The 26,934-nt window shown below is 45.2% G+C and overlaps 1 protein-coding gene across 2 annotated transcripts in view; it reads left to right on the forward strand.

Annotated features, from left to right (window-relative positions):
* Positions 1-23,737, forward strand: part of PANK2 (pantothenate kinase 2) — a 132,189-nt gene extending 108,452 nt beyond the window's left edge. Inside the window, exons 18-23 of one of the 2 annotated variants that reach the window (XM_086522207.1) lie at positions 21,669-21,815; positions 21,905-22,069; positions 22,163-22,246; positions 22,487-22,693; positions 22,807-22,878; positions 23,055-23,737. In XM_086522207.1, the coding sequence (XP_086378333.1) occupies positions 21,669-21,815; positions 21,905-22,069; positions 22,163-22,246; positions 22,487-22,693; positions 22,807-22,878; positions 23,055-23,147 (768 nt within the window). In that variant the 3' untranslated portion in view covers positions 23,148-23,737. The remainder of the gene's footprint in view (positions 1-21,668; positions 21,816-21,904; positions 22,070-22,162; positions 22,247-22,486; positions 22,694-22,806; positions 22,879-23,054) is intronic. The other variant, XM_086522209.1, reaches the window with a different exon arrangement.
* The last annotated feature ends 3,197 nt before the right edge of the window (positions 23,738-26,934 follow it).

Here is a 26,934-nt window from a genome sequence, read left to right on the forward strand (position 1 = left end):
CAGGTTGTCGGCGTCTGTTCGGAGCATTCTAGCTTCCGAGCCGTGTGTGTGTTCAAGTGTTAACTCCCGTCGCAGGTTCTCTTTGCAAAGTGCTTTGTGTGTGTGTATAAAGTAAAGAATTTCGGGTGAAAGCCAACGCCTACCGCCCTACGGGCCGGTTACAGATATCCTACTTGCTTGGTTGCATGAGTTAACATCCACCAACATTTCTCCTCCTAATCAAGCGCACATCCTTGTGTGGTGTAAAAGGAGACAACGGTGACATGGTCATGGTAGTAAAAGTTGAGGAGGAAATTTTGATTTGTCTACAAAATACATCACACAATAAGCACCATAATCCAACTAGATAGAATCATGAAGTAAAATGGCCATAATATCATGCAATGAGCAAGTGCTCATAACATGGTTGAATCCATAGCCAAAATCGAACATACATAAGGAAAAAGAACATGGAAACAATGATGACTATTAAGCCATCAAAAATTTCAAACTTACTGGTGATAACACAAGAAAGAGAGTAATGTCCCTAGGTTAATGCAAATTCACACACCTACTAACATAAATAACAACATAACTCTTTCTTAGTGAGGCTATCTACACCTATGCATTATCTTTGGCTAGAGAGAATCTATCTTTGTATTAGTTCAATGTCTAAGAACCAATTGAAAGGTTCATGGAAGATCTTCTAAAATTTATTTGAAAAAATTAAAGCAAACTGACATCACAAAGGTGATGAACCCCCAAGGCAGGTCAAGTTACAACTTTCGTCTCCTTGTTATCCACAAGGATTTATATAAGAGTTTGCTAGCTTATCAAGGCAATTGCTAGCCCCTACCAACCCAGGGCATCAACTTAGGGCCTTGATAACACATTCCAACGAAACTTCCCCCACCTACCAAGGTCCAAAAGTATTAAGCTACACGTAGACATGCATAAAACATAAAGATTTATTTTTGAATATGTCTTGGTAGCAATGTTTGAGCTACATCTTTGGACACATTTTCAATTTGTTCTTTGATTTTTTATTGGTTTCCTTATTTTCATTCTTCCATCACATAAAATAAGGACTTGTTAGAATGTGGACCTAGAGCGAGAAACTTAGCAATAATCCTAGAGCATGTTAAGAGATTGCACCATTACACGAAGTGCTAAATCAACTAGACTAGCAAGATATGAACTTGAATTACGTAAAGGTCACTACCAACCTCTTATGATTAGCATTCACACCCGCACCCAAAAGCCTCTGCTCAAATCTACTAGCGCAAAACGCGAAAGTCTGTATAGCCTGCCACGTTGTCACTATTAGCGCAAATCACGGAATTCTGTACAGTAGTGCCACTTCACTCCAGAGATCAAGCTTTTAATTTATTGGGTTTAGGCCCCTCGGCCGGTGCTCCATAAGTTGGGTAGGGTTAGGTTTTTAATAAAAACCCTAACCCCTTTTGTTTAGGTCCCTCGACCACACTTTCTGGGTTAAGTTCTTCGGGTTTCAATTCCTGTTGTCCACCCGGCCATTTCTCTTCCTGTTGGGCATGCCATGTCATCAATTTGTGACACATGATCAACCGTTTGTGTTTTTAGTACGGTTTGCCTTGTTAGGAGTTATTACACAATTTAGGGTTGGCTTCTTCATTAGGGTGTAGGCCCCTTGACATATTTTGCAAGTTGGGGGTTTAGGGTTAAAAACCCTAACCCATTTGGTGCCATGTCACGAATTTCATGACGAGACATCACATTATCTACCGCGCAGTACACCATACAATTCCACAATCCGAGGGACATTCACCCATCTCATTCTGCATTGGAGCTCTTGATATTTCGGTGTAGCAAAGGTAGCCATCACATCCAGATCGTGTTGATTGTTGAAGGGGCGTCTCGATGCACTAAGATCAGATACCGAGGCAATCTTGTCCAAGTTGGAACTATTGAATCTTGATGCACCAAATTCATATGCTTCTCAAATCACGATGCAACATAGATGATTACAGGTGCAATCACAAGACATAAAGACATAAACTCCCCCATGAATACTCTCCGCTAGAACCGAAGTCCGGGCTAAGAGATATCTAGAGACCATGTTTACAAACAGACCCTCCCCATACTGTAGCTTGCATCGTTTGCGACCCCTTGACCTCGACGAGTATTATCTCTCCTAGGTCAACGAATGGAACCACTCTAGACAATCTTTTTGTGAGTGTATTCGTTGCTGAAATGTATTCAGGCTCACTATGTTCATCTTTTTGTCTCCATCAATCCATGTGTCCCATCCATCGACGACCTGAATGTGGCTCTCTATGCTCTTAAATCTCTCTTTTTCCTTGAGAACAAACCTTTTGAAAATTCTTGTGTATTTACCTTTACTGTCGGTTTTTCTTGCTCGGGTTGGTGGAGTGCTCTCCTCCGTTGCTACTTGCTTTGTTGTTTAACTCTTTTGCCTTACTTTGAAGCTCTGCTTTATGCTCATCTTTCTTTGAAACTCTTGCTTGACAAGGGTTAAGTTCGCTTGCAGTTCATTCATTTCTTGCATTGGAAAGGATTCCCATGTGAAGGCTTTGTGATGGGAGGGGGGATGCGATCTAGCTGAGTCAAGCTGTTAGTAAAGGTTTTCTTTTTTTTTGTTGGCCATCTAGGTATGGTTGTATAGAGGAGTGGAAGCTAAAGGGCTGCCCACGAAAGAGTTCCTTCAAACCGGAGGAGGGCACCACGTGCTGATGGAAAATAATAACTTGAACAAACTTATGAGCACTCCAACCAAAAGAGAACTTCACACTTGAGGCGAGACATGGAGTGGCGGGGTTCCACTCCAAAATGCATTGGCCCCTCTACTAGGCATCCCTTTCGGTATTTCTTTATTACCGATGTTCACAGATACAATTGCTGGTGTGGGACTAGCTCGAGGCACTTGGTCCCTTTCTTTACACGCGCTTAAAAGCACCAAAATCACTGACACCAAAGCTGGTGTTTAAATGTCTTCAAAAGTCAACTGCTTTATATTCGAGGCTTAAAAGCTCTACCATGTCATTGGTTGGAAATTCCATCGCGATTGCATCAAAAATTCCGCCGCAAAACGTGGGGTGCCTTGCTGAGAGAGGGGTTTCCATTTTTGGTGCAACTAAGGCTTGGCTCTTCCCTCTCTCTTCTGGCTCGGTGCCAACATACCACGTCGCCAAGTTGTGACATAACCCCCCTTCCCCTCCCTAGATAAGAGTAATCGCCCCGATTACACGTGCAATAAGCAATCTATTTTTTGAGCAGACATTGACTTCCTGTATATATGCCAATGTCCATCCCTACTAGACACTACATCTCTAGCATGCTTTAGGAGTCACTTGGCCTTTGGTTTTTAGCATATGTGAACCAGTACCTGCAGAGGCATCCAATTCCCACAACACCTTAGCACCTAGCATTTCCATCGCCAACACTCTACCATCATCAGTGTTTGCATCAATTCAGTCCAACGTTTTTGCATCTGTCACAATCTACTGACGTGTCAAGCCAATGAAGACCTAGAGGGTTAGGGATCCTTGAGCCTAACCCTAGCGAACCTGTAGATCTTGGCCGACGGGCCTTAACCCTAGCAAGAGGACAAGAAGTAGAAGAAGAATAAGAAAGTCCTTCCAACTTATGGCACCCCATCCGACGGGGCTTAAACATAAAGCAAACACACACACACACACACACTAACTTGTGTAGAAGGATGACACGTGGCTGTTGTATGGACCCTGTGCAAAACGCGCTGACATGCTAACGTGGCAGTGTACAAATGCTCGGATTTTGTGCTGGATTGCTGACGTGGCAGTGTACGGATATTTGTAATTTGCTTGGCTGCTTGTAGCGTTAGCTTTTGGACCAGATGCTTTTGCTTGAAGCTTTTCATGTAAACTGCTTTTGATGGGCAAGTTCTTTAAATATGAAGCAATGTAAAGAAATATTGAAAGGGGCGCCACCGTTTGCGGCTAGTGCTCTCTTTGGGGTGGACCCCCTTTTTTCAGTACACAGCTCGGCTGGGGCGTCACAGACTGACAGCTCAGAGAGGCTCGACCTGCTGCAGCGACCCATTGGCAGGAGGAGGGCCTTACGAAAGAGTTTCTAGCAGACTTTTGGGAACGGTTGTGGGACAGCCGATAGCTGAGGAGAGTTACCTTGTTCCAGTCACTGGTGACGCACAGAGCGACTGCAGTTGGGAGTTGGTTGGTGCACAGTGGCCTCTCGGCAGCATGCGGAGCTTGCGACCATCCACTTGAGACACAACGACATTGTCTGTGGGATTGCCCCATGGCACAACAGGTGTGGCTTAGGGTCCTGCGACTGATGCCTGTGCTATCCTCTGTTTGTCAGTATACTTGGGGTGTTGCTGCCCGGTCCACCCTCTCAAGCCCAGCACTGCGCTTCGAGATGGTTTCAGTCAGCAGGATGATTGTAATACAAGATTGCAGACCTACTCTATACAGCCAGCCACAGAGATCATCCCTCAGGAGTGGAGCAGGGAGAGAGAGAGGTGTTGGGAGCTCATTTGCGGTCTGACACTTTGGTTCATCTTGCGAGGCGGAGACTGTTCGCGACTTTTGGCTAGAGCTGGTCCACACACTCAGGGGCTAATTGGAGTGGCTCCATGGTAGCTCTGACCCCATGCGTGAGCGTCGGGAAGCTTTTAAGAGATTGTGGCAGCCGGGACCATTCTTCACCATGGTTCAGGGCGTGCCCTGATGGCAACACCGACCACCAGTGTGGCTCTTCCCCCCACCTATCTCCTGATCTAGCCATTGTATATATCTTGTTTTTATCGTTGGGAGAGTCTCCCCATTTGCTAATGTAGCCCTCTGTTTACTGGGGCAGTTTGTAGCCGATTGGGCACATGCTCTGCACCCCTCTTATGCCCTGCAGCTAGATGCTCTGTACGTCCTCTGGCAAACCTGAGAATTGAAGTAGTCGCCTAGAGTGCGTGCTGGACCCTCTGCCATGGGACCCCAGGAAACATGAGGACTACTATCAACCAAGTGTTTGAGTTTAAGGCTTTTCATGTAAATTGCTTTTGGGCCTAGGGCCTTTAAATATGAGGCCATGGGCTCATTCTCTGGCATGCTTCTGGACGAAGGTGTAGAGCGTGGAGAACGGCTTGTACTGTGTTGATGCAATATAAAGAAATATAGGAAGGGACGCCAAGGTTTGGGGCCAATACTCTCTGGGGTGGAGTTCCGCCACTCTGTGTCGCGTGTGCTCTCTCTCTTTGAGTTCAGTTGTTATTGAAGTGCTAAAAGTTTGTCCAATCTGTTCTTTTCTATTGGCATGTGGTGCTTGTCTTGTGACAGTGGTATCAAAGCATGAGGTGTGTGCTTTTCTGAAAGCATACCGGTCCTACAAAAGAGCATACAGAACTACTAGAATTATACTTGAAGTATCTTCAGATCCCGATCCGTCCCGACCCCGGGCTTATCAGCCACTCCCACCCTTACTTCATTGCGCATTGGGCGCGCTCCCGTCTTCACCGCTCTGTCTTACAGGGCATAAGCCATAAAGAACCCAAGACATGGCGTTCATGGATTCATCAGAATATTTGCAGTTTCTTCTTGACGAGCTTCAAGACATTCTTTCGCGGCATCCTTAGCAGAATGCTGCAAAGTTCTCAACAGTTTTTGAATTACATGTTACCCCCTTTGATGCCTCAGGTGGTACCTCCTCCTCCGACACCAGAAAGTACGAGGGCTTCCAACCGGCAACCTTCCCAATCGTCTATTCCGATCGGGGGAGTCTTCAGGAATATGGTGTAGCCATTCGAACTTGATCCAATGCAACCACCTTTGCCACTGCCGTTGCCCCTACCACCACCGCCTGTAACAAACTTGGACACCCCAAGTCAAGATTCTACCGCGACCCTGCAGAGATTCACTTTAAGCTGTTCACAAGAGACGACACGGCCCAGCGTACTTTTGTGCCAAGAGGTATTGGCCCCATAGATTGGCGCCCCTTTCGGTATTTCTTTTTATCTTAATCTGTGTGCAAAGTACAAGAGAGTCCGCGGGAACTGACACTCAAACTCTGCGTCCAGATGCTATGAGTAATGAGGCCCAAAAGACTTATTTATTGTTACAAGGAATGCCCAAAAGCAGAGCCCCAAAATCTTTTAATCCAAAAGCTTCTAACGCAAAAAGCATTATGCCCAAAGGTGGCCAGTGCAATTTTTGAAAATCTGTACGGACCGCCACGTCAACAAGTTAGTGCGTTTTACGAAAATTTGCCACGTCAGTAGTCATCGCAATGTGCAGGCGTTTGTATAGTTTGCCACGTCACCCTATCGGGGCATTTTACAGAGTCCGCCACCAGAGTGTGTGTGTTCGGGGACGTGCCACGTCACCAGTTTGTGACATATCCCCCTCTTGAAAGAATTGTAATCGCCCTCGATTACGCCTGCAAAAGAAAGAGATGCCATAAACTGTTTTAGTAGACATTGATTGTTGGTATCGATGCAGTATACACGACACATCTAGCACTTATACAAGACGACAGTCACATCAACGGACATCACAGGACATCACTTGACATCACAAGACATCACTTGACAAAATCACATACAAATTCATTCCAAATCTCAGACCATGATTAATCGGCGACATTTTTAGTAATCGCATCTAGATCCATTCAAGACCTCCTGGATGCGTGATTAACTAATCCTTATTGCAATCGTGTCTAGAGATTTATAAGACCAAAATGCTGCAATCATTTCGTCTTTCAGCTCCTGCACTCAAACAAGTCAAGTACAAATCAATCATTTTATTTTTCGGGAATTCAAGTTATAAAGTCATACAATAGAATACTATTCAGCCCTTTAGTATCCTTGAAACCCAAAGGGGACATCAGTGACTCTATTCAAAATCGGGGTAATCCGTTGACAAAGGAACGTAGTGACTCCCCTCTTGTGCAAACCTGCTGCACTAGATTGACCCTTGCTGAAATTGGGGTTCTATCTGAGTAGATTATGCTAAACCGAATGCTTCAAGGTAAAGTTCCAAAATTTGGGGAGTATTTGCTAGTTTCTCCTCCTCCATCCACTTCACATCCAATGCAGGATAGTTCTTGAACTTAACCAAGAACCGCCTAATCACTTTACCTTTTATCTTTCTGTCCTTGTGTGGCAATATGTATTCTGGAACGAGTATCTCCTCGCTTTCCTCCACTTCGGCTTGCTCATCTGGCTCCCCCTCATCGGACACATCGCCTTTAAAAGGCTTCAATAGACTCTCATGAAATGCATTGTGAATCTACCAATTATTAGGCAGCTTCAGTCTAAAGGAGACATCATTTATCTTTTCTTTTATCTGGAAAGGGCCATAGTACCTCATGCTAAGCTTTGGAAAAAGCCGCTCCTTTCCCTTTCTCTTTCTTAGGCGTGCCTTCTCAAAACGTAAGAGCACCTAATTGTCTTCCTTTAATTTCAAATCGAGACGGTGTCGATTTGCTGCCTTCTTGTGTCGTTCCTGAGATTTTGCTAAAGCCTCCCAGACCTTGGCAAAAGCAGTGTCCAAGTTCCTCGTGTACTGGTGGGCTTCAAAAATCCTATCTTTCGTGCTAAGGAAGGGTGGAACCTTCGGAGCACCTTCAATGATCTCAAATGGCGCCTTCCTCGTCGAAGAGTGGATCGTGTTATTGTAGGCAAATTCCTCCAAGGGCAAAGTTTTTTCCCATTGAGTCTTCTGATAAAAAATGTAAGACTTCAATAAATCTAGTCCAACTGAATTTGCAATCTCAGATTGTCCATCTGTCTGCGGGTGGAAAGATGATGAGAAGTGAAACCGTGTGCCAATGTTCTTTCAAATAGCCCTCCAAAACAAACTCGTGAATCGGGGATCTCTGGCAGAGACTATTGTCTCAGGCATGCCATGTAGTCTGAAAATTTGGGCAACGAATAGTCTCTCTAAATGATCCGGCTTGACTGTTTTCTTCACTGGAATGAAGTGAGCTTGCTTGCTAAATGTGTCGATGACAGACCAAATGCCATCATGCCCACTATGTGTCTTCGGGAGATCAAAAATGAAATTCATTGCAATACTTTCCCAGGGGCGGGTGGGAATGGGTAAAGGTTGTAACAATCCCTGTGCCACCTACTGAAGAACGGAGCTACCAGCCGAGCGGCCTAAACCCTAGAAGAAGCAGAAGCAGCAACAGATTTCCGAAAATTACGTAGCTGTTGATGACGTGGCAGATTTCCGAAAAATACGCTGGTTGTTGATGTGGCAGGCTGTACGGATTTTCGCATGATGACGTGGCAATTGTACGGATTTCCGTGATTTACGCTGATAGCTTTTTGGGCATTGCTTTTGGACTAGATGCTTTTGAGTTTGAAGGCTTTTCACTGTAAACTACTTTTGGGGCCTAGGGCCTTTAAATATGAGGTTAGGGCTCATTCTCTGGCATGCTTCTTGGAGAAGGTGCAGAGTCTGGAGTACCGGCTTGTACTATGTTGATGCAATATAAAGAAATACCGAAAGGGCCGCCAAGGTTTGGGGCCAATACTTGAATTCCACCAGTCCGTGTCGCGTGTCGTCTCCCTCTCTCAGTTCTGTTTTTATTGAAGTGCTAAAGGTTTGTTCTTTTCTATTGGGACGTGGTGCCTGTCTTGTGACACTCCATTTCATGCTGTGGGATACTTGTTGGATCCTGTATGGCGAGGAAGAGGGCAATTCAATGATAGTGAGGTTCATAACGCGTGGATGACATTTTTGGACAGGTATACCAACAAGGGTGATTTGACCATGCAAGGTACCCTCATTGATGAGTTGGACACTCTCCTCACTGAAAGAAAGTCATTTTCTCATCCTATTGCAAAGGATCCAAAGAGAATGCAAGAGGGTGTAAAATGGTGGGAGACTTTTGGGGCTTGCACGCCCACATTGCAGACTCTTGCACTTAAGGTGCTTTCTCAAGGGACATGTGCCTCTCCTTGTGAGAAATTGGAGCCAGAGTTACCAGGGAACGCCTCCCTATGGGCTGGAAACGCCAGAACGGCGTTCCGGAGGGTTTTCATGGCCCGGAACGGCTGGAACGTTCCGCAGGGGGTTTTGGTACCGGAACGGCTCGGCCCGGAACGGCTGGGAATGGCAGATTTTCAGATTTTTGAGCTTTATCTTGTGAGGCTCCCCCTTCTTAAATGCCCTTCCCCCCACCCCTTACCTTCATAGTGCACACAAGCTCTCAAGGGTGAAAGCTCAAGCTCTACCCTCTCGAGTCTCGAGTCTTGACTCTCAAGCTCTAGCCTTGTTAGTCTAGACTCTAGACTCTAGAGTCGAAAAGGCTCTCTCCCTCTCCCCCTCTCTCAAGAGTCGAGTCTCCCACTTTTAAGCTCTCTCTCTCTCTCTCTCTCTCTCTCTCTCTCTCTCTCTCTCTCTCTCTCCGTGTCCCTCCCCCCTCAAGCTCTGAACCCTATACGACACACGTTGGCCATAGTAAGGTTGAATGGTCTTCAAATCAAGTTTTTTGTGAGTATTAGAGTCAAAGGACTCTGACACTACTATGATTCAATCACACTGTCACCAGGAGGTGTATTTTTCCTGTTGCCTTCCGTAAATAAGTATTAGATATATTTATTTTATTTTTACTTGTTTGTCCCAAAACCCTTGAAAAGGTGCAAGTGGACATTGCATGGCCAGTGTGAAACGGCTGCAGCCAAATGGGTTTCTCACATCGGGGATCTAGGTCGGTCAGACAGGGACTGCCCGGGCCAGTTAGCATTGAATTCTGATGAGTATGGAAGCTCGTGTGCACCAAATTGGAATTTGGGCCACTCGTCAAGTCACTACAACTTTATAAGTTGAAAGGGGCCAGTAAATTAACCCACATTGTAGATGTTGGTCAAATGGTAGTCTTCAATGATGGTCAGGAGACCGATAGGGACGCCATGGAAGCATCTCCTAAAATTTAGGGAACTGCTATTTTTGACCGGAAAATGTGTTCGCGTCATTAGCTCTGGAATGACAAGGGGAACATTTTATTGCGCTGCTGCCAAGTCAACTGACGCACCAGTTGAGATATTTTTAGCAGCGAAAGCCCAAACTCGAAAACTGGGCGACGTGTCAGCCTGTGAGCGATTCTGCCACTCTGGGAGGCAAAAACGAGTTGCATATCAACAAAGGGGCCGCCATTGTCAGCCTCAGGTGGATTGTAGCAGGTACAGAAGCTATGGAATGCTTACCTTGCCCTCTATGCATAGTATGGTGACGGTAGTGATGCCTTGCACGCTACATACTGCTCTCTTTCTCCCCTACGCACAGTATGTTATGCCCCACTAGTGGGCTTCTCATTTGACCTATGTACAGTTCTGGGGTTTATGCGCGTTGCCAAGGCAAGAGCCTTCTGAACAGGAACCGGATTAGCTAATTGCTAATCCCCCACAGGTACGCACAGTTCCATCATGAAAGATTGCGAGTTTGGAGAGTTTTCTCGCGTGAAAACTCGTCCAATTCACAGGGGAATTGTCCCATTGCGTGCGGGAGCCCTTGGGACATGCGTAGGCGTGTTCGCTCCGCTAAAAACGATCCGAAACAGGGAATTACAGCCTGCTGTGTTTTTCTGCAGGTTTAGGGTTTCGCACCTAAACTGCAAGGGAACATCGGGGGAGCCTCGTGAGAGCCTTGGGATGCGTGTACAGGCTTTTGGGCTCTCGGCAGTGAAAAACAAAGAATTACAGCCCGCTGAATTTCTGTGACAGCTCACCAGAAAGCTTCCAGATATCGAGGAAATCCGTCCTAGACAGGTTTTTTTGACCTACAGGGGTTTTTGCGCCGTTGTGCTGTCGAAATCCGGTCGAAAACCTGCGTTTTCAGCCCTCACTAGGTTTGGACAGCTTTGTGAAAGTTTGTGCTAAGTGGTCGGATCGTCTACCTTAATTTGAATAAAGAAATACCGAAAGGGGCGCCAGTCTTTGGGGCCTACAGGGTGTCGGTCTCGTGTGCGCAGTGACATTCTAGTCGCTGGACGCAACTGTGTTCTCTTCCCTTCTCAGTGCTTTGTGTAAAGTTAACAGGTAATTGAAATAGTACCGCCCTCTACGTTGTATAGGCTGGTTATATGGTTCCATCGACGGGATAGTCACTTTTTCTTCAAAAAGTGCAGCGTGGATTGTTGTGGGTGAAAGCAACACAGAGCTTGTCGATATGGCAGAGAAGAGAGATCAAGTACCTGAAGAGGGATCTTTCTCACATGGCGCATGTGCATTGACTATCGTGCCTTGAATAAGAATACCATCAAGAACAGGTTCCCCATACCGAGGATAGATGACATTCTTGATCGGCTTGAGGGAGCGTCATTGTTTACAAGGATAGACCTAAAGAGTGGGTATCATCAGATACGCATTAGGCCAGAAGATGTCCATAAGACTGCGTTCAGGACAACATTTGGTCTCTATGAGTTTCTTGTTATGCCATTTGGTCTCACAAATGTTCCTGCCACGTTTAATAGAATGATGGACAGAATTTTTAGACCACATAGAAACTTCGTGGGTACCTTCTTTGATGACATGATTGTCTATTCGAAGTCCGAAGAGGAGCATAGGGATCACTTGACTGCAGTTTTCAACAAGTTACGTACGAACAGGCTACTCATTAATGCGAAGAAGAGTGAATTCTTTTTGAAAGAGATTCACTTCCTTGGGCACATTGTTTCAGAGGATGGGGTACGCATGGATCCTGCTAAAGTGGAAGCAATTAGGTCATGGCCAGACTTGAAGTCCGTACATGACATTCGAAGCTTTCTAGGCTTATGTTCCTATTACAGGAGGTTCATCCGAAATTTTGCTGAGATTGCTTCTCCACTCCATGCACTGCAAGGAAAAGGAGTTACTTTCAAGTGGACAGCCAAGGAGATTTTAGCGTTCAAACACTTGAAAGAGAAGTTGACTTCAGATCCGGTAATTATTTTGCCAGATCTTTCTAAACCTTTTGTGGTTCAATGTGATGCGTGTGGCCATAGTCTTGGTGGAGTTCTAATGCAGAATGGCCGAGTAGTCGCATATGAGAGCAGAATTCTTTTGAAGACTGAAAGGAACTTGCAAGTCTATGAGAAAGAATTGCTCGCAGTAATTCATGCTCTCACTAGTTGGAAACAATATTTGCTAGGGGCTGATTTTGTTGTCCAAACGGATCATCAAACCTTGCGATATTTTCTTACACAGACGAAGTTGTCTGAGAAGCACATGCGATGGGCAAACATCTTGTCAATGTTCCATTTTCAGATTGTGCATGTGCAAGGGAAAAAGAACGTGGTGGCTGATGCGTTGTCACGAAAGCCCCAAATTTCAGCAGTGTCAATTCCGTATCATTGTGAACTAGACGAAATGAAGACACAATATGCTGAAGATTCAGATTTTGCAAGGATCTATGACCAGCTTGTTGATGGGCAACATCATGAGCACTATATGCTTAAGAATGACTTTGTTATGATGCATGGAAAGTTATGCGTTACTAAACAGTTACGGCCAAAGATTTTGATGGAAAGTCATGCTCCACCTTATGCTGGGCATCGTGGAATTGATGCGACAGTGAAAGGGGTTGAGGCATTCTTCTATTGGCCAGCTTTGCGTCAAGATGTTGCCTTCCGTAAATAAGTTGGCCTGTTGCCTTCCGTAAATAAGTATTAGATATATTTATTTTATTTTTACTTGTTTGTCCCTAAACCCTTGAAAAGGTGCAAGTGGACATTGCATGGCCAGTGTGAAACGGCTGCAGCCAAATGGATTTCTCACATCGGGGATCTAGGTCGGTCAGACAGGGACGGCCCGGCCAGTTAGCACTGAATTCTGATGAGTATGGAAGCTCGTGTGCGCCAAACTGGAATTTGGGCCACTCGTCAAGTCAGTGCAACTATATAAGTTGAAAGGGGCCAGTAAATTATCCCACGTTGTAGATGTTGGTCAAATGGTAGTCTTCAATGATGGTCAGGAGACCGATAGGGACGCCATGGAAGCATCTCCTAAAATTTAGGGAACTGCTATTTTTGACTTGAAAATGTGTTCGCGTCATTAGCTCTGGAATGACAAGGGGAACATTTTATTGCTCTGCTGCCAAGTCAACTGACGCATCAGTTGAGATATTTTTAGCAGGGAAAGCCCAAACTCGGAAACTGGGCGACGTGTCAGCCTGTGAGCGATTCTGCCACTCTGGGAGGCAAAAACGAGCTGCATATCAACAAAGGGGGCGCCATTTTCAGTCTCAGGTGGATTGTAGCAGGTACAGAAGCTATGGAATGCTTACCTTGCCCTCTATGCACAGTATGGTGACGGGAGTAATGCCCCGCACGCTACATACTGCTCTCTTTCTCCCCTACGTACAATATGTTATGCCCCACTAGTGGGCTTCTCATTTGACCTATGTACAATTCTGGGGGTTTATGTGCGTTTGCCAAGGCAAGAGCCTTCTGAACAGGAACCGGATTAGCTAATTGCTAATCCCCCACAGGTACGCACAGTTCCATCACGAAAGATTGCGAGTTTGGAGAGTTTTCTCGCGTGAAAACTCGTCCAATTCACAGGGGAACTATCCCATTGCGTGCGGGAGCCCTTGGGACACGCGTAGGCGTATTCGCTCCGCTAAAAACGATCCGAAACAGGGAATTACAGCCTGCTGTGTTTTTCTGCAGGTTTAGGGTTTCGCACCTAAACTGCAAGGGAACATCGGGGGAGCCTCGTGAGAGCCTTGGGATGCGTGTACAGGCTTTTGGGCTCCCGGCAGTGAAAAACAGAGAATTACAGCCCGCTGAATTTCTGTGACAGCTCACCAGAAAGCTTCCAGATATCGAGGGAATCCGTCCTAGACAGGTGTTTTTGACCTACAGGGGTTTTTGCGCCGTTATGCTGTCGAAAACCTGCGTTTTCAGCCCTCGCCAGGTTTGGACAGCTTTGTGAAAGTTTGTGCTAAGTGGTCGGATCGTCTACCTTAATTTGAATAAAGAAATACCGAAAGGGGCGCCAGTCTTTGGGGCCTACAGGGTGTCGGTCTCGTGTGCGCAGTGACATTCTAGTCGCTGGACGCAATTGTGTTCTCTTCCCTTCTCAGTGCTCTGTGTAAAGTTAACAGGTAATTGAAATAGTACCGCCCTCTACGTTGTATAGGCTGGTTATACACAGAGAGCTTAATATTGCATTATTTGGGTGTTTTTATGCCTCTCGTTCCGCGCCGTTCCCGTTCCGGACCCCTCACGGTTCCCTTGTTCTGCGGGGGGTCCCGTCGCCGTTCCCGTTCTGCGTTCCGGGTAACTATGATTGGAGCACCTTCTCTCTCATTCACACCAAGAGAAGAAATAGGCCACTGCCTGCTCATACCGAGAAGCTTGTCTACATACACACCAACTTGAGGCTCTTATGCAAGATCAAAGAGTGCGGCTATGAGAGAATGGAGGTGACATTGGAGATGCTTAACAAAGAGAAGGATGAGGACCGCTTGCTTGAGTTACAGGAGATTGAGGAGGCTATTGCACAGAGCATTGATGATGTTATGGAGTCTCTTCCGATTAGCATGCCCAGTGATATTGGGACTTCATGCTCCGTTGCTGAGGATGAGGCTTGGGATGAGGATGAGGATGATGATGAGGAGGTGGCCTGCGATGAGAGTTAGAGCTCATTGCATTTTGCTCTAGACTCGGTCTTGACTCCTCTTAGCTCTACTTATGTTTTGGATTCACTATATAGCATCGAGCAGCTGGACTCCACCCTCTAGGCTCTATTTATGTTTTGTCATTTGGAGTACTCTGTATACAGTCTTGTTGGATGTTTTGCTATCTCCTGCTTTGCTCTAGCCTCTAGTATGATGTATCTATTGATCAGAGATCTTGATCTGTTTCTCGACTCTCGACTCCCGACTCCTTGATTTAGCTAGATTCTACATTTTCTATGATGTTTTAATGCACTATGTGGCTTTGGGCTGCTCTCTAGAGTCTAGTGTTTTAAATTTAATTGGTATTTGTTATGATATATATTATATATATATATATATATATATATATATATATATATATATACTAATTTCTTAGTGTCGTATGGTATTCCACGTATGGAATCTTTGGGGGGTTTGAATCGGGCTTATATCGGGTTTCCATACCTGCCCGAGTGAGACACATGGTTGATGTATGAAAAAACTATGGAACTTAGACGCATATCCCGAGTATGGATAATAAGGGTATCCATATGGGCTCCAACCATTGTACCCTAGTGGTGGTGGTGGAGGTGGGGGCAATGGCGGTGGCAAAGGCGATTGCACTGGATCAGGGTCAGATGGCTGCACCATATTCTTGAAGACTCCCCCGATCGGAACAAACGACTGAGAAAAGATGACTTTAGATCCAGTAATTGTTTTGCCAAATCTCAGGAAGTCATTTGTGGTCGAGTGTGACGCGTGTGGCAGTAGCATCGGAGCAGTGCTAATGCAAGACGCGGATAGTAGCTTATGAAAGCGGAATTTTGCGAGGGCGAGCGAAGACTATGCAAGTCTATGAGAAAGAGCTCTTGGCCGTGATTCATGCGCTTTTGAGCAGGAAGCACTACCTCTTAGGTGTTGATTTTGTTGTCCAAACAGACCATCAGACCTTGCGATACTTCTTGACACAGTCAAAGTTATCCGAAAAGCATATGCGATGGGCAAACATTCTTTCTATGTTCCACTTCCAGATTATGCATGTGGAAGGCAAGAAGAATGTTGTGGCTGATACATTATCAAGGAATCCACAAATTTCAGCTGTGTCAATTCCTTATCATCATGAGTTGGATGACATGAAGGAATAGTATGCTACTGATGAAGATTTTGCAAGGATGTTTGAACAATTGCAAGAGGGGCAACATCATGAGCACTACCTCAGAGATGATTTTATGATGATGCATGGTAGACTTTGTGTCACTAGGCCATTGCGACATAAGATCATGGTAGAAAGTCATGTCCTACGGTATGCAGGGCATCGTGGTATTGATGCGACAGTTAAAGCAAGTAGAGACATTCTTCTATTGGCCTACCTTGAGGAGAGATGTGGATGCCTTTATGCGAGCATGCATGATTTGCCAAAAGGTCAAGTTTGACAGGCAAAAGGCACGAGGGTTGTTACAACCGCTGCCAATTCCGGACAAGCCATGGGAAAGCATTGCTATGGACTTTATCTTTGATCTTCCTAGAACGCCAACAAAGAATGATGGTATATGGACCATTATCTGCAGAAGATAAAATCTGATCAGATGGCACGCTTGTTCATGTACGATGTGTTGAAGTATCATGATATGCCACAATCGATTGTCAATGATCGTGATCCTCGCATGACAATGTTTGTTTTGGAGAGGATTGTTTGAGAACATGGCACTACGCTCAAGTTCTTGTCTTCGTTTCATCCAAAAATTGATGGACAGTGAAAAGAGGCTAATTCTACCGTCTTAGATCTGCTAAAATGCTATATGTCAGATAATAAGGGCAAGTGGGAACAGTATTTGTCTATGCTTGAGTATGCGTACAACAATACGGTGCATTCGTTGACTGGCAAGGTACCTTTTGAGATTGTTGAAGGCGGCAAAAAGGTCCTCCCATTTTGGATACAAAGGAAAACATCTTTGAGGCAGATCGATATGTTGATGGATGAAATGTACAAGAAAATTATAGTTGCCTTGGAAGAAGACTTAGGCAAAAGAAAAAGGCTGCTGATCGTCACCGTCGTGAATTGCTATTATCACCCGGTGATTGGGTTCTGTTAAGGTTCGAGAAGGCAAGGTTAAAGAAGATGAAGGGCAAGGAACGGTTGTTTCCTAAGCGTTACTATGGGCCTTTTCAAGTGCTTGACAAGAGCAACGATGTAGCTTACATGCTGAAATTGCCTGATCTGTGGAAGATTCACAATGCGTTTCACGTGAGTCTTCTAAGACCCTTTGTGGTACCTGAGCAAGTTTTGGCACATAAGGACAGAAAAGTTAACGGACAAGTTGCAAGACTCTACTTGGTGAAGTTCAAGAATTATCCACCTATGGATGCAAAGTGGATGGAAGAGCATGAACTGTCAGAGTCACCAAATGTATTGCAGCTTTACTTTGAAGCCTTTGGGTTACAACCTACTTATGCCCCAACCCAACGTGGCAAAGGAGGGATAATGATAGCACATCAAATGTACATATGAATTCACTGTAATAGATGGAAATGACAAAATTATGAAGGTCTCATTAAGTCATTTGTATCTATGTGTTACGACCTTTCTTGCGGATACATGCGGTGATAAAAGAGTGCTAACAACACAAGATCATTAGTGGCATGTATTTATGGTATGCAATCGAGGACGTTTGGGATTTCAAGAGGTGGGTATTTCACGAGGACGTGGAACTGCTAACCTTAGTTGTTGGTTTCTTTCCAATGATTTTTGTTTAATTTTTTTGAAGTTGCAAATGGTCGGACATTGTATGGCCAATGTGAACGGTAGTTTCACCCGCAGACGGGAAGTTGGTCGGCATTGGAACTTGTGTAGTAAGAGGATGTTTAGGCTTAGTTCAAGATCATGTAGGTCCCCCTGTCACACTTAGCAAGTTGGTGGATACTAGGAAGTGAACTCAATAAAGGCATAATGCCAAGGTGGGGTCGCCAAATGAAAGTACCCGACAGTTGGGCCACATTGTATTTTGGGATGCGGTCTTAGTGGGGATAGGTGGTCAGATGGCCAGTGGGTGTCCAACGGAAGCATCCCCTAAATTTTAGGGAATTGCTATTTTGGACCATAAAATCTGTTCGTGTCATACCTCCGGAATGACAAGGGGAACATTTTAGAACTCTACTGCAAAGTCAACTAGTCGGGAGATTTTTAAGCGGCAAGCACGAAACGGGAAATAGCCTGTAAATGTGCCAAGTGGCGCTCTCTGGTGCACTTTCCTCATGCAGAAGAAGGTAGCGCTCGATTTCTAGTTGAGAGGGGCCTCATTTGCAAGCTGTCACAAGTTAAGAGCTATTGACTGAAAGCTTTCCCTCTCATGTACGGTGTGGTGCAAGAAGTCATGTCCTGCATACTTTCATACTTTTGTCATTTCCATCTATGATAGAAGTGAGCATAATACATTTAACACTTGAAGAGCAATGCACACTTCTATTGGATTGAATCCATATGTACATTTGATGTGCTAGCTTCGTCATTACCCCTCCTTTGCACACGTTGGGTTGGGGCATACGTAGGCTGTAACCCAAAGGCCTCAAGGTAGAGCTGCGATACATTTGGTGACTCTCACAGTTCATGCTCTTCCATCCACTTTGCATCCATAGGTGCATAGTTCATGAACTGCACCAAATAGTGTCTTGCAACCTGTCCCTTAACTTTTCTTTCCTTATGTGCCAAAATCTGCTGAGGAACCAAGATCTCATCAAGTTCCTCAACTTCTAGCTGATCCTCTTGTGGCATATCTTCTGGCAGCTCACCCATGAAGGGTCTCAGAAGACTCACATGAAATGCATTATGAATCTTCCAATTGTCAGGCAATTTCAATCTATAAGCAACATCGTTGATCTTATCAAGCACTTGAAAAGGCCCATAGTAATGCATGCTGAGCTTCGGAAATAACCTTTCCTTGCCCTTCATCTTCTTTAGCCTTGCCTTTTCAAACCGTAAAAGTACCCAATCACCAAGTGAAAACAGTAATTCACGACGGTGACGGTCAACAACCCTTTCTGCTTTGCCCGAGTCTTCTATTATAGATTAGCGAGGTCTGGGTGTGATGGCTAATTTTGCTAGGCGAGAATATCAAGAGCTCCGATGGAATGAAAATATACTCCTTATTGGATGAGATTTTCTTGGGAGGCCAATGACCTAGGATATCAAGAGCTCCAATTCAGAATGAGAAAACTGATTGTCCCTCAGAAATGTTTTTGAGCTAACTTGAGTTGTTTTGTAGATATACGGTAATCGCGGATGAATACTCTTCTTTGAAGAAGGGGCATCTCACAAACTGATGACGTGTCAAGCTACTGAAGACCCGAGTCAACTTGCAGATCCTGGTCGAGGGGCGTAAACCCTAGAAGCAGTAGAAGAAGCAGAAGTTCTTACCAACTCGCAATTCCTCGTTGAGTGGGCCAAGCATCTAAAGAGTTTCCAGTCATAGAGTTTACCAACTTATGGGACCCGCGTTCGATCGGGCCCAAATGACCCAAAGACAATAAAGTAAAGGAGGACCTACGCACAAAAATTCCTTGCGTAAAGACCTGTTGATGTGGCAGCTGTACGAACACCCGCGATTTGTGTTGATGATGTGGCATACTTTGCGGATTTTCATGTTTTACGTTGATGGTTGTTGACGTGACACACTGTACGGATTTTGGGAATTTACGCTGTAGGTTTTGGGTCCCTTCCGATATTTCTTTATAATTGAGTTGTCAAGGTACAACTCCCGAGGGTGCTGTGCTCTTAGACTTTGCGTCCAGATGATTTGTAGAGTGAGGCCTCGGGGTCCTTAATAAATAGTACAAGGGTTGCCTCAAAAGCAGAGCCCAAAAAGCACTTCACCCAAAAGAATCAACCCTAAAAGCATATGATCCCAAAAGCTCCCGAAAAAAACGAAAATTGCAAAAATCTGTACAGCTTGCCATGTGGCAGTTTCAACGCAAAACGCGGAAAATCCGTACAGCCTTACCACATCAACATCCGTACAATTAACCACGTCAGTATGTCAGCGTGTTTTATGGAAATCAGCTTCAGAGTTCAAGCTTTGGTATTTTTAGGGTTTTAGGCCCCCTCGGCCGGTGCTCCATAAGTTGGGGTGGAAGTAGGATTTAAAATCCCTTATTCTCTTCGGTTTTAGGCCCCTCAGCCATTCCTTCTGAGTTGAAAACTTCCTCTGATTCTTTGGGTCGAGTTGCTCTTGTCCTCTCGGCCATTTCTTTACAACTGGGTATGCCACGTCATCACTTTGTGACATTAGCATTAGCATGAAGTACCCACATTCAGCATTTAGCCATTGTATCAATATTGTGCAAGTAATCTAAAGCAAGTCATCTCTCTTTCTCTCTCTCTCTCTCTCTCTCTCTCTCTCTCTCTCTCTCTCTCTCTCTCTCTGTCTCCCCCCTTGTGTTTGGTTCAATTTCTCTCAAGTGAAGTAGGCTTGTGTTTGTGCGAAGTACTAGATTTGAGTTAAAATCCTTAAACCCCACCACTGCACCTGACACTCTTGCTAGATCGGTGTCTTTCATTCATAGCACATGGGAGCTACCACGCGACAGATATGCAGGACTAGCGCTTGAGTCATTGCGACAAATGGCCAGTGAGGGTGATACTCCATGTTGCTTTGCACATATATCATCTTGGTTTGAGCCAAGGATTTAGTATGGACATGCTGCTCCCTTTTCAGTATTCCTTGGATGCACCATTCGTCACCCTCACACAGTCAGAGATTAGCAGGATTATCATACATGATCTCATTCAGCTGGATACTAGGAGGACTTGGCTGTCTTTGTCACATGAGTTGGGAACGAACATGGCTTTTTATCGAGACCATCTTCCCTGCACGACGATGATGGTTTTATCTCACTCCCCAGGTATATGGACACCCACCTATCTATGGCATTAGATGTGTTATGGGTCAGCTATGCACCTCATCTCATCAATTGGAGATAGAGAGTAGCTGATGTAAGAGGTATACCCCCAATGGAGAGATTATGCCAGGTTTGCCACAAAGAGCCAGGGGAGTGCCAATGCACAACATACTATGCGATCCGCGGACGTTTTCATTGCTTATTCAAAGAGGGCTTTGCCCCCTTATCCAGCATCATGAACCTAAGTCTCTTCTTGTTGGAGATCCATAGACTCAGAGAGACTACCCTTAGGAGTAGAGGACCTACACATGAAGATCCATGGAGAGGTAGATCATACTTTTAGCAGTGGGACTACTTGGGATGGCCCTCTAGAGGTTACCCAGTCACACCCTCATTGGGGCATCCTTTTTGATCGAGCCATCCAGCTTGCCGGTCACGATGCATCAAGGATGCGAGGATCTTCACATTGTAAACGAGGTCTACATCGGAGGCTATGGAGCATCATTGAGCGACATCGAGCGCCCGCCCCCTGGCCGCCCCGCCGAGACCTATGAGAGAGTTAATGGGATAATCACTATTGTATACTTTCTCCATTGTGCACCTCATTAGCCCACATATGGTGAGTTAGACGTACATACCTACCACTGTAGGTACCCTCATTTATTCTATTTTTATGTTCCCTAGACACTACTAGAGTCACGCATGGATGTAACCTTTTGGTCTCATTGGTCATTTTGGCCTTTTGAAAGCGTTAATATAACATTACATTTCCCTCTCCCATTCTTTCATTTCTTGTCTCCCTTATGCATATTACAGATTGGATTTTAGATCATCGTTGTGGCCATACACGACTACCATTCTCTTCGTAGTCCCCTCTGTGTGGCATTGGAGCTTTTATCACTCACCTTTTCTGCTCCCAGGAGTTAGAATTGGCTTGTGACGCTTAATCATGCTTGTGCCTTCTGCCTCGCCTCTTCCTCTCGCATGGGGTGACAAAAGACAAAAATTTTGAATGTCCAGGTCCCTCGGGTCATTATTGGCCCCATACGAGTTAATAGATTTGATCTTTCTTTCTCACATTCAGTGGTGCACGTGCATCTGTGTGCATATTTTTTTTTCTAATGAATCCCTCTCCCATAATTTAAGGTGCTAATTGTGCAGGATGCTCGATTGCTTGCATTAATTGAGGGTGTTCTCGCAGCAAATATATTCGATTGGGGTTCTAGGGCTTGTGTGGAACTTTATCATAGTGGAACCATTATTGAAATCTACAGAATGAGTCGCAACAAGATGCAGCGACCATGGCGGGTATATGATGTTAAGGAAGGACATATATATGCAATATAGGTACATTTTACAAGCATAAAGTATCCTGATCTGTAGATATCTGTGCTCAGGTTGATGACTTCGATGCTTTTCGAGCAAGGTGGCTAGGAAATGAGGGAGACACAGAGCCTTCGAAACCGCACAAGAGGGCTCTGCTTTTTGTAGACAATTCTGGAGCAGATGTTGTGCTTGGTATGTTGCCCTTAGCGCGAGAACTACTGCGGCGTGGGACTGAGGTAAGGGAACAAAAACACCATGGTTGTCGATTGTCGTAGTGCTATTTCAATAATGAGCATTACATGTTAATGAAGGGTGTGATCTTGTATCAGGTTGTTCTTGTTGCGAATTCTCTCCCAGCCATCAATGATGTTACTGCTAGTGAACTTCCCAGCTTGGTCGCAGCTGCAGCGAAGGTGAGAAACCTACCTGATGCATATGAAAAGGCTTTGGCAAGGATAGCAAACCTCCTTGCAGCAATTAAACTGGAGTTTTTTTTTTTCACTTGAGGTTCCCTCATAGTAAGCTTTCTGTGGGTTTTATGTTTTTTAGATCACACAATGAAAAACATTGATTGAGCTTTAAGCTGCTTGTGCATCATGACAAAAACACTGTAGGGCATTAGATCTGAGCCTTTATTGGTGTCTGTCATCCAGCATTGTGATCTGCTAAGGAAAGCTGCTGAGGTTGGGGGTCTACTCTGGGATGCAATGTCCATAGATTCTGATGATGGTCTTGAGATTCCAAGACAAAACTCCTCCATGCCGCCACTGATGGTTGTGGAAAATGGATGTGGAAGCCCATGTCTCGATTTTCGACAAGTGAGCTCCGAGCTTTCGGAGCTTGCTAAAGATGCTGACTTGGTGACTTTACTCAATTTATTGCTTACGATGGGCGTGTTTCTTTCATAGTGGACCACCTTGTTGGCAATACTGTGGAGATGCATGAACTTGTGTGTTGTGCTATCAACCTGCAGATCATCTTGGAAGGAATGGGCAGAGCCTTGCACACAAACTATAATGCAAGATTCACCTGCGAGTGTTTGAAGGTAATTGCTGCCTCTCAATCAGGCCATGTAAGTCTAAAAAATGGCAGCTCTATAAAACACTTTATTTTCGAGTCATGAGTTCAAATTCTCCTCTTAGTTTCAAATATGCTAAAAGGGAGTTGTGCTTCTAATCTTAGCAACTATTTCAGACATGCTTTCCTTTGGTGTTCTTTCAGCTTGCAATGATCAAGAACCAGCGCTTGGCTGAACGCTTGGTCAATGGAGCCATCTATGATTGTGTATGCCGCTATGAACCAGCAGAGAAGTAGGCTATGTTACAGCAATTTGAAAGCCTGGAGGGGAGCCTTCCTCTATATCTCATAAACATAACTGTGCATTCCCAACCATTATGCTGGTAATGGGAGTCATGTGGTATACAAGGAACAAATTTAAGGTTGCCAACACAATTTTGTGGGGTCTCACTTCTCTAGCAGATTACAAGACGACTCAAGCTCAACTTAGTGGCATTATTCCCTGAAAGAAACATGGAGGGCAGCAGTGTCTCTTTATCCTTTTAAGTGTTAAAGTGTAAATGGACAGAGGGGCTTGAAGGAGCATGAGAGTCTGCGAGTGCGATGGGCTCAGTGATGTCAAGGCAGTCTTGAATTCAAGCAAGCATTTTTTGCAAATCAATGGTGGCGTGAAGTACACATGGGCAAATCATGGACACGCTCAAAAACTCTTTATTTGATTGGTCCCAATACTAGTTCATTTGAGATTATTTGTTAACATCTTAGTCTAGATGCCTTCTTTTGCATGAGCTACTGGCCTGCACATTTTTACAGAGTCCTGCCCAATGTAAACGGCATTGGCCTGTTTGAATCTAATTATTAATCAAACTTTCTATTTTTTTATGCTAGTTTTGGCATTTAACGTTTTAGAGTCCCAAGGCACTTTGTTGTCATCCCACAACTAATACATTAACTAGTGACTTGCTCGATCCAACAATGCTTTGCCAACGAAGTGGAAATGGTGAGTACTTTCCTTTGAAGGATAGTGTAGCTAAATCATCTCATCTCAACAGCTCATAATTATCAGCAACAATAAGCTCGCTTGCTGACGGGTGTCGATTGTCATTATTGCTCAACTCAACTCAACTCAATTTTGGAGTCCATTCTAGATTTTCTTTGCAAGTAATTGTTTTATCAAAATTCCATGTAGTTTTGAGAAGCAGACTTTATAGTTCTATAAATTGCCATCATCTTTGACGTATGCTGACCATTGTTTAGTATATACATCTATATCTATATGCTATATTAAAAATATAGGAGTAGCATCCACGTGGTTGTAACCACGAGATGCTGCTCCTACTTCCACCTTCCCTTTGCTTGCGAGGCGGCTACTACGTTCCAGCATGGCACTGCCAATGCAGCACGCGCACACAGTAGGGCCTCTTTCTGATGCACAAGAATCATTACTCACTACGTGCGATCCCAGGAAGTTCAAACTTCATCCCCTCGATCCCCTGACGTGTGGGTTGTCATAGTTAAGAGGTCGCAGTTGAGAGTGGGTTAGTTAATCCTCTCCGACCTCAAACCCTCTCCAACCTCGTCATACACACATAATGCAGACCACAAGCTTGCAAGCAGGAAAGGTCCCTCTTACCAATCCCCCCGGTACACCATGGACATGCTCTGCATTATGCTTGCATAGGGTTCCGCCTCCAGTTGCCGAGCTTCCTCTACAGCTTCTGCTATCTCCGCCCTTCTTTGTAGGGCATCTTCCTTGGCCCTCCCTTGCTCCACCTTCCCTAGGGCCATGGAGATGTTGAAGGTGGGGTGGGAGCTGAATAGCCTACGCCCGTCGGAGATGAGGAGAGCTTGCCGTGAGAGAGAGAGAGAGAGAGAGAGAGAGAGAGAGAGAGAGAGAGAGATCTTTTTAATGTCTATGTGAGGCCGAAATCGGTGTATGAGACAAATCAAGCATACATGTGTGTATGCCTTCTGTCGGAATAGTCAAAATAATTCAGATTGGTACAAAATAAAAGAGAGAAGGACGTCTCGTGGTTGATGAGATCTATGGGGGTGGGTGGAGCTCTAGTACTGGGGATATGTGCATGTGTATATGTTGAGGGTGCTACAACCATGCAAATGCACCAATCTAGCTAGCTCTCTTGTGCTGATGGGAGGATGAAACTGTAGTACATGGGAGGGTCGAGAGTAAGGGCTGCCTTGATGAATGCCTTCGGGTGAGCCATCACCTGGGCTCGTTCCTTAGCAACTCATGTTCGAGTCCAGATCTCCTCGATCTATCTGTGGTGGAGTCGTGGGGCATGGCCCCTGGTAGCCCACGGGCGTCATCGGGCTCGTAGCTTGCCTCAACCTGTCGAAGGGTCACTCCTCTGGTTGGTCTAGGAGTGGAAGGGGTGTAGCTCTCTAAAAGAAATCTGAAATTTGTGATTGTCTTCCCCCTCGGGATCTCTGTAGGTGGCTATAGAATTGTGTCCCTGTGCCTCTGTATCTCTAGCAAGTTGTGCCCCAGCTCTCTTTGCTTGAGAGTGCATCATATCTCAGAAGGTAGGCTGCCCTCTAAATAGGGACTCATATCGGCCTCTGATATTTGCATAAGCTCTCCATCTGCAAATAAAATGCTCCTCGCTCTCCGCTTCCTCTCTGCATGCACACTCTCTCCATGGGAATGTCATGAGCTCGCACCACCTCGATCTCTAGTCTGTGTGATAACACTCTGAGCTGACCAATCGCCACCCGTGAGTTGTGTGGCATGTAGAAGTCTATATAGCGTGGTTGTTGTATGAACCAGTCCTCCAATATGGTAAGAAAATGGTCTTTGTAGTGTGATAGCTTCCGTCAGAGGGGAGACGTGATCCAAGTCTGTTTGATATAGAGCTGCTAGAGATCCTGTCGGATCATTATGTTTCTGTCACTACGTGAGAGATGAAGCTTGTATTGGAAAGGTGGCAAACTTTCCAGGTCAAGGCCTTGTGCTCCGAACCATGCTCTAATCTTTGTATACCATGCTCTATCGTATCTAGCATGTGATATCTGTATAGCTGACTCAAATGCTCATCCTGTGAGTTTGTCGGTTGGGAGCTGTCTCACTTTCCAATACAACCCCTACTACGTGGGAGTAGGGGTTGTATTGGAAAGGTGGCAAACTTTCCAGGTCAAGGCCTTGTGCTCCGAACCATGCTCTAATCTTTGTATACCATGCTCTATCGTATCTAGCATGTGATATTTGTATAGCTGACTCAAATGCTCATCCTGTGAGTTTGTCGGTTGGGAGCTGTCTCACTTTCTGGATGAAGCAGACCATCTGGAAGAGTGCCTCCACTACCATGGGGGGTGGGGGAGTGGCAAGCTCCGCGCTCGTGATGTCGAGAAGCATTGTGTGCTTGCCTTGAAATAGGCAAAAAATCATATAGATCTGTGGTCTCTCAATCCATGCCCACTGGCTATTTGTCAATCTGGGTGCCCACATTGCTGCTGCAAACATCATGTTTGGAGTGACTAATGTGTCGAATAGCCACCCCTTCGTGCGGAGCTCCTGAAAGTGTGCTTGATGTCATGTCCTCTCTAGCATGGCGAGTGCCGCATATCATGTAGTGAGTGTCGGCATGTGCCCTGGAGAAGGGCCCTTGTCTGTTGGAGAATGTTACTGTTGTAAATGTGGCGTCTCGTCGAGGTGTGGAAGATCATGATCTTGGTTTTCCCACGAATCACTATGAGTCTCGCATCTGTACGAAACTCATCCAAAGCTCTTAAATGGCTCTACAGGCCCTCTTGTGACTTTGAAATCAATACAATGTCATTAGCATATAGCATAATGTGGACTGTGGTACTTGCTAGGTCCGCCCCTGCCCCTCCTCCTCGTAGGATGTAGTCAGAGATCTCGTCAATGTAGAGTCCAAAGAGGGTTGGGGAGAGGGGGCATCCTTGGTTAACACCAATGGCGCTAACAATAGACTCTGATATACCGCTTGGGCAGCGAACTCTCCCAATCACTTGCTCATAGAGAGCGTAGATGGCCCATATCATCTTTGAAGGTATCCCCAAACTCTGGAATCGTCGAAAAAGCCTCTCCCGTGGGATGGTGTCA

This window comes from Adiantum capillus-veneris, chromosome 10 (assembly GCF_014529385.1).
Source record: "Adiantum capillus-veneris isolate H3 chromosome 10, ASM1452938v2, whole genome shotgun sequence".
Classification (NCBI taxonomy): Eukaryota; Viridiplantae; Streptophyta; class Polypodiopsida; order Polypodiales; family Pteridaceae; genus Adiantum; species Adiantum capillus-veneris.